We start from the raw sequence: 11,208 nt of genomic DNA on the forward strand, positions 1-11,208 counted from the left end.
CGGATTTACCACCACCATGGAGTAATACAGCTCTCCTTCAACAAGGCACCTCAAGAAGAAAGCCAAAATGCTGCTAAAGTTTTTTGGAGTCACTGCTTAAATCTACTGCCTTGCCTGTCTACAGAAAAAGCTGCATTTGGGAAGCTGCACTCATATTATGTTTTTCAATTCAGTAGCATGAAAACGTAAAGGATTACTGGAACAGAGCTACAGCAGGAAAAAAAATCTGCCTTCCCCAACATCTGGGATCAAATCCAAGCAGTCTGCCTGCCTAACCCACAGTGAAATGAACAGATGCCACAAAAGGGCCTGAAGTTCATTTTTAAGGGTTTGTATGGATCGCTATACCTAATGTGTAACTTCAACCTCTCCTGTCCAAAGAAGCAGATCCGATGGAAGACAGCACGACGTCAGTTACAGCTAAGCTGACTCCTTCCCCATTCCTATCTGGGGCTGAGGAGCTCCCTGTGATCATTCAGATTCTTGGCTCAGCACCACAAAGGGCAAAACGGACCACAGAACTTCTCTAACTCACAGGATAAAAACAACATAGCGCCATTGCTTTGTGATCCTTCAGTGTCAGCTCTTCCTATCCTTGTGAACCAGAATTCACCAAGGGTTGGATTGTTCACCCACTAATAGGAAACGTGAGCTGGGATTAGACCGTCATGAGACAGGCTAGCGTGACCCTACTGATGTGATGTTGCACTAGTAATCCTGCTCAGTACTACAGGAGCCGCAAGACTTATCATTTTGTTTTAGTTTTCACGTATAAAACACAAGTCTGCTCCCAGTCTCCCCTATGGCAATACACCAGAACCTCCCAGGTTAAAGAAGGGTGCCCACAGCATTTGATACATCACCTGAAACAAGGCTGCTACTCAAAAGTACTGATCAAATCTTAGTTAAGTAACATCTAAGTTAAACTGCAGCCAAATACTTGGGGATGTGTTATAAAAAGAACCGAGAAAACACTTCCTCCGTCTTAGTTAATGAATTCAAATAAATCGTCATCGTCGTCATCATCATCTCCTCCTCCTCCTCTTCTGGCCTTACTCACCTGAAGGAATCTCTGTTCACGTCCTATGCAAACCTTTCCAAGAAAAACAAAGGGAGCAAAGAAGACCTCTGCATCTCCTCTCAGCTCTGATGAAAAAGTTCTGTTCACACACAGCAAGGCAGCTCCACAAGCAATCCAGGGAGACCCCGTGCCCACAGCATCCAAACCCAAGTGGGGAAAGAGAAGGCCTCTATTTCAACAGACTTTTTTTCATTCAATTACATCATGCAGCAGGATGTCCCCAAAGGACAGCGCCACAATCTGCTGGCAAGCATCTAACAGACCCAGCTTTGCCAGCTCTGGGCTCTCTTTAGTGACGTCAAAGTGTGCAATTAGAATGAAAAAAAGGCAATACTATAGGCAAGAGTTAGCACCAAGTTTCATGACATCTTATGCTTCCTAACTCACAGAAAAAAAATATTCTCTAAACTTAGATGTGGAAGATAATTTTTAAAAATTAAATATTTAATTTAAATGCTTTGCCTCTGTGTTTGAAGCTCCCAGTGCGAAATCTTTACATTTATGTTACGATTATTTGACCGTTTGGTACATTAATTATAGCCCTTCAGGCAATGAATCTTAAAGCATTTTCCAGGCAAGCCTATGTATATATATTTGGAAATAAGCTCAGTTTGTTCATTGGAGCTGTCTTTTTAAAAAAAATACAAGGAAGAGGAGGTAGGGTGATATTATTTTTTAAATACAATCTTTACACTAACCATGTACAGTAATATAGTCACTTGCCTACTTACCAGCAGCAAAACATTGTATTATATTGGGTGAACCCTGTACAACTCACTAGAAAACTAACTTTTAGAATAAGACTGGAAAAAGATGGCTTTTCATACAAGAGTCTAAAATTCTTATTCTGAAAATGCATAGTGCTCAAATATTAATTCCTTCAATTTAGGCACCACCTAACCACACTGGCTCTGGGTGGCTCACAATACAAGGGAAAAAAAATTACAATTTACATAAACAGTAAATGAATTTTAAAAAAATCTTTGCAAAAACGACTATTAGGAACCCAAAGTATCCTTTCAGCTTTGTCATAAATTGTACAATATTCTAAAAAACTTAATATGATTAATTGCAAAACTATTATTTATTTATAGCAAAACTAAATGTTAACCTGGAAAATTAAGCAGTAATGATTATCTATGAAAGGATGCCTATAAACTGTTTCCCATATATGGAACCAAAAGACATGAAGGGCTATCCTGGATCAAGCCTGAAAGCCTGTCTGGCCCATGGATGTCCATGTACAGCCATCAGCCAAGACAAATAGTGACAAACAGCCTTAATTAATTCCCTTTCAAAGCCTCTGCATCTTGAGGCAGTGAGTTCCATGCACCTCCTTGAATCTCCATCAACCAGCTTCACGAGACAACCCTGAGTCCTGGTAGTCCTAGTACTAGAAAAGGGGTTTTCACCAGCACAGTTTTTAGGCTTATTTATGATGGAATGAAATATTTGCTTGTTTGGGTGTGTTTGGGTGTGTGTATAATGCTACCCAAACAACCAAATATTTCATTCCATGATAAACAAGCCTAAAAATTACACATATACACATACATATCTTTTTTATTTGTATCCTGCCTTTATTATTTTTATAAATAACTCAAGGCGGCGAACATACCTAAGATTTCTTCCTCCTGTTTTCCCCACAACAGCAGCCCTGTGAGGGAGTTGGGCTGAGAGAGAGCGACTGGCCCAGGGTCACCCAGCCGGCTTTCAGGCCTCAGGCGGGACTAGAACTCTCGGTCTCCCAGTTTCTAGCCTGGAGCCTCCACCACTATATTAATTATATTATATTGCATGCACACACCCACCCAAGTATTCTCCTCCCCCGTTTAAAAATCCGTCCGAAGCCCCGGATCGACCCCGAACATCCTTCTGCAGGCGTCATTTCCTGCCAGGCCGCTCTCCTCGGGACCCCACGTAACACACCCGCCTTTCCCACATCTCGGGCGAGCCGCCTCGCGCCCGCAAGACCCTTCCCCGGCCGAGGACCCCCTGCCCAGCTCCGATCTCGGTGGGGCGGCTAGTTTGCCCGCCAGAGGCTTCAGGCGGATCGGCGGGCGCTCCTGCGCTGCCCCACGGCCCGTCCCCAAACGCGCCGCTCTCCCGCCCACGCGGCCCTCCCGGCGCCCTCCGGCCGCCTGGCCCGACCCGGGACTCCCTCCGGAAGAAACGGCGCCGGGAGCCGCCGCGCCTGACTGCACCCCCACGGCGTCGCCCCCGACCCGGCCGACCTCCCGCTCACCGGAAGAGGCCGCAGCCGCCGCTCTCCCCGGACGGCTTATGTTTGTTTCTTCCCCCAGCCGGAAGTGAGACCTGCATCGGAAGCACCCTGCGCCGCCACGCGCCGCCACGACAGTTCCGGCTGCGAAAAAGGTCGGGGCGATCAAGCCGCTCGCGCGGCCTGGAGCGGCCCGGGACGCAGCAGGTTGTCGTGGCCCAGAGCCCGCGGAGAGGCTGCGCGTCTCGGGCCCGCTCTCCCCACCCGCCGGGGCGCCTCAGCGGCCGCCGGACTACAACTCCCAGAGTGCTCTGCGGCCAGGACGCCTTCGACATGGCGGCGCCTAACCGCGACGCGAGCGACAGCGACAGCGAGGAAGAGGCGGCGGCCTGGGAGCGCCTGCGGGAGGCGGCCTGGGATCCAGCGCTCGGGCGAGCGGCCGCCCTGGCTCCAGGCGGTAGGGCTTCCTGGCCTCCGAGGGCCGAGCGGGCCCCAAGGCTCCTCTGCGGCGCCCGGGAAGGCCCCTCCGATCAGTCAGGCAGCTGGTGGCGATGGGGCCCGGTTGCCAAGGAAGCCTCCGTGCCCGGGGCGTCCCCGAGAGGCAGCCGAGCCTTTCCAGCGCCACCGTCGTCGAAGCGGCGGAATTAGCCGCGGCGGCGGGGCTTCCTCTTAGGTTCGCGCCCGGGGAGGCGAAGGAAGGACGGAAGCGGCGCCACGCTTCGGTTGCTGCCGGGATGGGTCTAGGGAGCCTTTCGTGTTTGTGTGTTTGTACGATGAAATATGCATATTGTATGTTTTATATATATACACACACACACAATTTATATACACACACACAGTGTATACATGATATATAATATAATGGATTTTATATATGTATACACACACACACAGTACATAATGTAAGAAGGGGGACTGAAAGCCCATCACCTTGCTGTGGCCGAGTTTGCCCAACAGGCTTGGCTGGGCTCCATGGGAGGTACTTCAGGTAGCAGACCCACCACTCAGCTCTGCAGGCTCGATTTGCTCCTAGCCCAGGGATGCTTGGTTTGGGGCTTGGTGGCTTCCTCTGATCAGCTGCTTACATCAAGTGCTAACCAGGGAGTTGACTAACTTTGCCTCTTCGGAGCTCTGGACCGTGTCCTAGAGATGACCTGCGTCTGTGGAAGTGGGGCAGGTCTGGGGCTGTCATCTCTGCTCAAGTTCTGATATCCAGACACCCCCAGACAGGCGAGGGAGCATAAGAAATCAGACAGAAGTGGATGGTGGTGCATAGCCCCCTGCTGCTGCAACCTGTTTGCAGGGATGCTGATCCTGACTGTGTCGCTGATGTTTTAAAATATTTATGCTCTATCTGGTTAAACAAAAACCTGGGGCAGGAAGCAGCAGTCTTCCGTAATGCTGACTGGGAGGACTGAAAAAATGGCTGGCATGCAAAAAATCCAGCTGTCCCATATTACGTGCTGACAGTTCATAAAAGTGGGTCAGCTGATAGCGTGAGGAGGGCTGTGGTGAACAGACCTCTGTGGAACAAGTCTAATTCAAGCAATTAAAAGACAGGAGTGGTGCTGTACCTGCCACCCAAACAGAGGGAAAAAATTCCTCTGCAGAGCTTGTTTTAGCATCACCGCCAAGGAAGCCACACCCAGCACCAGCAGGTCTTGCCTGTCTTGATGTTTTGTGATCTGACGGTGAGGCTTCCAGAGAGGATCTTAAGATCGAGGAACTCAGCAGGAAATTGTGGAGAGACATTTGGGGTCAGGACACCTTTTCCACGCTCGTGTGGCAGGGTTTGGGTTCTCCATTCCTGCTGCTCTGACACCCAGCTGTGTTGCTGCTGCCATACCTGTGTGTCCTTTCTACTTCTCTGAGTTGCTTGCCCCTCTGTTTCTTACAAACCATTTGGAGTTCAAAATCATTAACTGAAATTGAATGTTTTACGCTTTGTGCTAAGCTATGCATTGTTCTGGCTTCATGTGATGTGCCTGATTTGTAACCCATGGCTTACAACAGGACTCACAACAAGTCAAATTCCAGCTAGCAAAACACAGCAGCTGTATTCTCGTAACTTGCTAAGACTGGTTCGCACAATATATTTAGGTTACCACTAGATTCTCACAGCATGCTGAACCAACACTTAGCCAGTCCTGTTTTAGCTCATGCTAATGTGTGGAACTTGCCAATGCTTAAAGAAGACTCCTTTTCTTGGCTACATTAAGGTATCATTTTATAGTGAAACACCCACTATAAATGAAGTGAAACACCCACTATAAAAACACCCACTGTGGAATTGTGTTAGTCAAGCTTTGCATCAGCAGGATCCACTTTTTAAAATTGGACCTGCATCGTGGCACTCTCCCCCAAACGACTGGAGGTTACAGAATTGGACACACCCACACATTCCCCAGTGGGAGCATGGAGAATATGGTGCCACACTGGATGCTGAATGCAGTCATAACCAAAGGGAAAGAGCCCCCTCTCTCCCTGCTGCCAGGATGACGACTGAGAATGGAGCTTGATAGGAATGTGGTTATGGTGTCTAGAATTCCACTGGTTATAAAAAGAGTAATTGATAGGCAGAGGGGTAGCCATATCCTTTATATGATCCTCCATGAAAATTAAGGTACTTTTGATCATATGGGGGTTGGAAGGGATCAGGGGTTCATCTAACCCTTGCCCAATGCTAGAATCCGCTACTGCACCTACAGATGGCCATCCAGCCTCAGTTTAAACCCCTCCAGCACAATCCACCGTCTCCCAAGGCAATCTGTTTCATTTGTTCAGCTTTTGAAGTTAGGAAATTTTTCTCAATGTCCAACTAAAACATTGTTACTTTTAATTTAATAATAATAATTTATTAAACTTGTGTGCCACCCAACTCCCAACGACTCTGGGCAGCTTTGAATTACTTGCTTCATTTCTTGTCTCCTGTAACAATTCTAAACAATTCTGCCCTGTCTAGTACATGACGGCCCTTTGGGTATTTGAAGACAGGTGATTGTATCCTCCTCCAGAGTTCTCCAGACTAAACATACCTAACGCCACCAACCTTCTGTTCCTCCTCTTCTAATCTTGGTCGTTTCCCTCCTCCGCTATGCAAATGTCTCTCCTAAAAGGCAGTACAGGTAGTCCTCACTTACCAACCACAACTGGAACCAGCAATTCCATTGCTAAGCGATGTGGTTGTAAAGTGAAACATCAAGTGACCGTATCAACTTACAACATCAGTTCTGGCTGCAGTTGCTAAGTGAATCATCCATGGTCATTAAGCGTGACGTGTGACTGTGACTTGTGATTTCCTACCGGCTTCCCCATTGACTTTGCTTGTCAGAAGCCAGCAGTAAAGGTTGCAAATGGTGATCATGTGACTGTGGGGACATTGCAACAGCCATCCCTTCAAGGACCAGTCATAAATCTCCTTTTTCAGGGCTGTTGTGTCTTTAAATGGTCACTGAGTGAGCAGTTGGTAAGCAAGGACTACCTGTGTCCAGAACTGGATAGCATATACTAGTTGCAATCTGATCAGCACAGGACGAAAAGAATGATTTCTTCTTTTTATCTTCTGCAGCCTAAAATTTCATTTGCCTTTCTCGGAGTGCTATCACACTGTTGGCTCGTGTTCAGCTTGTGATCCATCGAGACACCCAGATCCCTTTCACAAATCTGGTCCACCTATCCTGTGTGTGTTTTTTTAAGTTTTTAGCTTTATTTTTTTCCTATTCAGATGTAGGAGCTTGCCTTTGTCTCTGTTTAAATTCATCTTGCTGGGTTTTGCTCAGTGTAGCCCTGCTGTTTTTTTGTTACCTGTAAGTTGATAATCCTTTTTCTAGTCCCCTGTCCAGGCCATTCACAGAACAGAGGCTTGCAATCCTCCCTGACACCTCCCTCCAGCTCAGCACAGAGCCATTAATGCGTACCCTGGTTACAGTGGTTCAACCAGCTCTGTATCGATCCGCTGGCAGCATCGTCTGACCCCTATTTTAATAACTTCCCTGCTTGGATCTCACAGGAGGCTTTGTTCAGTGCTTTAATGAAGCCAAGATACCCTGTCCACTGCATTCTGGGGGTCAAGTAAACGGGTCCTTCCGTCAAATACTATAGTCCCAAGCGTGGTGGTTTCCTCTTGAAGTTCTTTCTAATTTGGATTTTTGTTTTCAGATAACTCTTGGACAAGGAACCAGCAAGCAGCTGAGTCCAGCATCAGGTAATTAAACTGTCCCAAATTGCACGTACTAGAAATCAGTCTGAAACAGTGGCACCCCCTTCCTCCATTGCAGGTTACCGCTTCCTTCCCAGAAGTAAGAGAAACGTGTATTTGTGAAAGAGTAACACACTGAGGAGACTAGGCGGAAATCCTTGACTCCTGGCATGCCAGCTCCCCAAAGGCAAGAATCAAAAGTTCTGGTCCCTGCCCGCTGGCGATTTGGTTACCAAAACCCCTCCAGTGTCAGAAACGGGCGGGGGAGGGAGCACAGCTCCTGAAGAAGGCATGCCCGCTCTTGGTGCAGGCAGTACTAACTCAGGATGAGGCTCCTTGTCCGCCGAATTGGTGATCATTTCTTGTGAGTTGTCATACGCGATTCTCGTCTAGATATTAGAGATCTACTACGCTGAAAGCAGACAAATGAGTCCCGCATCAGGCTGTAAGAAGCGGATCAGGTGTTTCTGTGCCCACAGCTTTCCAGGAACGTCCAGCCAGCAGAATCATTGCGGAGGGCGCTGGCAGCTGCACTTCATACTAACCATCTGCCTCACCCCCGATATTTTAGGGGTGGCCTTACGAACTGCAGTTGCCAGCACTCTCAGTGATCACCACGTACACCCAAATAATTCTGTTCAAGGTTAACTGCCCTGACTTGCAACTACTTGATGTATGTCTTCCAGAAGTTACTCCTATGGCAAAGGGAATGCTCCAAGAAAATAATTGAATGTTCGTTGTTCATTCTTCTGAAACAGAGAGAGGATCTGCAACCGTGGACAGGATGGGAATGAACTGCAGACCACACCAGAATTTCAAGCACATGTTGCAAAGAAACTGGACACCATCTTGGACAAGTAGGAACGGGCATTTTATTAACATTTTCCCTTTGGCATGGCCCTAGTGGGAGCTTTTCCTAGAGAATTCTGTAGAGTACATTTTACATTCACACCCCAAGTGTCTATCAGTATCCTGCAGATTCCTCCTAGTTAGTGATATGCAGACACCAGTATTCCTAGCTTGCAAAGGACTTTCTAGATTAGAGATCCTGATTTGCATAGAGTCATGTGAACATCCTTGGATTAATGCTCCACTGTGTGCTTGTAGCTCAGATATTCCAACCCGGGTGGTATCGTCCTTGGCAGGCAGTGCTTCATGTCACATGGATATAACTAAAACTGATACTTGGGATTATACATTCACTTCTTTACTAAACGTGTTCCTTGAAAGGCTTGGTGGGTAGCAGAGGTCAATATCTGTGGACCCATCTAGTGATGACCATGGCATACAGGAGATGGTGACTTGGCACATAAGAGGAGAGAATGTCAGAGAGCTTGAAGTAACAACTGAAAGAAAGGATAGAAAAATACAGGTAGTCCTCGATCAGCAATTGCCTCGTTTAGTGACCATTCACAGTTACGACAGTGATGAAAAAGTAACTTTACAGCCAATCGTCACATTTATGACCTTTGCAGGTCTGTAAAGCAAAGGAAAGCTGAAGTAAGATCATCAGCGCAGTTGCAGTTTCACTTAGTGATTGCTTCGCTTAATGACTGATTTGCTGGGCCCCATTATGGTCACTAAATGAGGACTCCCTGTAGATATGCCATGGGTCTGTGAAGTTAAGAGAAAATAACATGATGTAATAGATCTGAATGAAGGTGATCTGGTCCTGTGGACTGGAGTTGATGAAGTGAGCTAGTTTGATGTAGTGGTGAAGGCTCCAGGCTAGAATCCAGGAGACCAAGAGTTCCAGTCCCACCTGAGGCCTGAAAGCCGGCTGGGTGACTTTGGGGCTGATCCCTCCCTCTCAGCCCAACCCACCTCACAGGTGAGTTGTGGGGAAAATAGGAGGAGGGAGGATCATTAGGGATGTTCCCCGCCTTGAGTTATTTATAAAAATAATTAAGGCAGGATAAAAAAATCTAAAAAAAAAAGTGAAGGTATAGGTTTCTTTATTAATAGAAGGGCTAAAACGCAGGTCTGAAAGCGTGCATTAGTGTCATCTAGGGTGTGGTGGTTGCATATTTATTTTTATTTTCTGTCCCACTTTTATTATTTGTTTATAAATAACTCAAGGTGGCGAACATCCCTAAGACTCCTTCCTCCTCCTCTTTTCCCCACAACAACAACCCTGTGAGGTGGGCTGGGCTGAGGGAGAGCAACTGGCCAAGGTCACCCAGCCCGCTCTCAGGCCTCAGGCAGGGCTAGAACTCTCGGTCTCCTGGTTTCTAGCCCGTTGCCTTAACCACTAGAAAGGTAGGAATCCATAGGTTGGAGGTATTTGCATGTTACCCTTCAATGACTGGGGATGATGGAAGCACCAGAGGTGAATTTGGGGGGACAGTGTGCAGCATTCGGAATTAATGTGATGAAGGGAAAAATATTCCGTTAAGGCACCTGAACGGATGTGTGGAAACGAGATGAGAGATTATTAACCTTACTTTTCTTTTTTGAAACTCTTCCTTTAACAAAATAACTGACTTTAAAAATGGACTTCTGTCTTCTCTAAGGTACGTTACTTCCAAATCAGTCGTGCCGAAGTCCTGGATTTCTACATTCCTTTGTCTGGGTGTGGGAGGAGGGGAAATAGTTTCCAGAGACATCTCTGCAGGCTCGTGACTGGCATTTCCCCGTCTCCTTCTGTGTTACTGCTCTGCCGGGAGTGGGAGCTGGCTGGTGTCCCGTGAAGCCCTGGAGAGAAGGCTTTCTGCTTGTCCAGCCGCATGTCTCCGGTTCACAAGGCCCAGGGCGACGGGCCCGGCCTTTGCTTTTCTGGGAGTCTCGGCTGGCTGCTGGTGTTGACGATCGGCAAGCACTACATGGGGGATCTAGACAGAGCGTCACCCTTTTTTCGGACAGCAGGTGCTGGAGGAAAACTCACTACTAGCCTTCTAGTAGTGGGGCCACTCTTGAAGGCAGCGTGGCTCCCTCCCTTTTTCCATTGTGCCAATCTTGCTTTTCCTTCTAGCTTGATAACCACCTCGACGTGCCCGTCACTACCCGCATGGCGCGCGAATGGGGGCTCCCTGGAAGAGGACGACGGTGAGCCGCCTGCTTGGGGAGGCGCCCCGGGGTTAACTTGACCTGTGCGTTCAGCCTGCCATGCCAGGAGCTCTGAGGCTGGGTGGAGGTCCCGCTTCACCCGAGGTCGGGGCTGAGCCTCACGGGTGACCTGGCTGACCGGCTTTCCCCTTTTGAGGGGGCCGCCTGCAGGCACCAGAGAGGTCGGTGCCTGCAACGCAGGCTGTGCGAAGCTTGGCTCCCAGGATCCTCGCTTCTCTCTCTTCCGGGCAGCAGCTTTTGACCCCAGAAAGCAGCCTTAGGGGTGCCCAGCCCAGCCTGAGCCACTCACTCACGCGAGTCCTTCCCTCTTTTCCTTCCTGAAATGGCACAGGCTTTCGCCTCTTTTCCTCTTCTGTTCCGGGGGACCGCAGGGAGCCAGAAACCACCCCTCGGAAAAGGCTGGTGTTGCGGCTGTCCAGCTCCAGGTGAGGCGTGTGAACCAGGGGGGCTCCGCCATGAAAAGGTGCAGCAGACAGACCCCGGCTCCGGCCACCTGCCTGCAGCCTTCCGGCCGGCAAACTGGTCTCAGTGGCCCTCTGAGGCTGGGTCCGGCTTTGGTGACCTGCCAGCTGAAGGGTGCCTTGGCTTGCTGTGTTCGTGTGCTCGGCCAAGCCCCAGTCTTCAGCTGAACAAGGGTAGCCT

At 48.6% G+C, this 11,208-nt stretch overlaps 2 protein-coding genes across 3 annotated transcripts in view; one reads left to right on the forward strand and one right to left on the reverse strand.

Annotated features, from left to right (window-relative positions):
- The window catches only part of RNF185 (ring finger protein 185), a 19,537-nt gene extending 16,099 nt beyond the window's left edge, over positions 1 to 3,438 (reverse strand). The window contains exon 1 of one of the 2 annotated variants that reach the window (XM_063315477.1): positions 3,327 to 3,438. In XM_063315477.1, coding sequence (XP_063171547.1) covers positions 3,327 to 3,403 — 77 coding nt within the window. In that variant the 5' untranslated portion in view covers positions 3,404 to 3,438. Of the gene's footprint in view, positions 1 to 1,060; positions 1,682 to 3,326 lie in introns of those variants that run through there. The other variant, XM_063315478.1, reaches the window with a different exon arrangement.
- Positions 3,426 to 11,208, forward strand: part of C15H12orf43 (chromosome 15 C12orf43 homolog) — a 9,766-nt gene continuing 1,983 nt past the window's right edge. The window contains exons 1-5 of the mRNA XM_063315479.1: positions 3,426 to 3,759; positions 7,461 to 7,506; positions 8,259 to 8,357; positions 10,472 to 10,545; positions 10,898 to 10,991. Of these exons, the coding sequence (XP_063171549.1) occupies positions 3,636 to 3,759; positions 7,461 to 7,506; positions 8,259 to 8,357; positions 10,472 to 10,545; positions 10,898 to 10,991 (437 nt within the window). The 5' untranslated portion in view covers positions 3,426 to 3,635. The remainder of the gene's footprint in view (positions 3,760 to 7,460; positions 7,507 to 8,258; positions 8,358 to 10,471; positions 10,546 to 10,897; positions 10,992 to 11,208) is intronic.

The sequence above is a fragment of the Candoia aspera genome, chromosome 15 (genome assembly GCF_035149785.1).
Source record: "Candoia aspera isolate rCanAsp1 chromosome 15, rCanAsp1.hap2, whole genome shotgun sequence".
Taxonomy (NCBI): Eukaryota; Metazoa; Chordata; class Lepidosauria; order Squamata; family Boidae; genus Candoia; species Candoia aspera.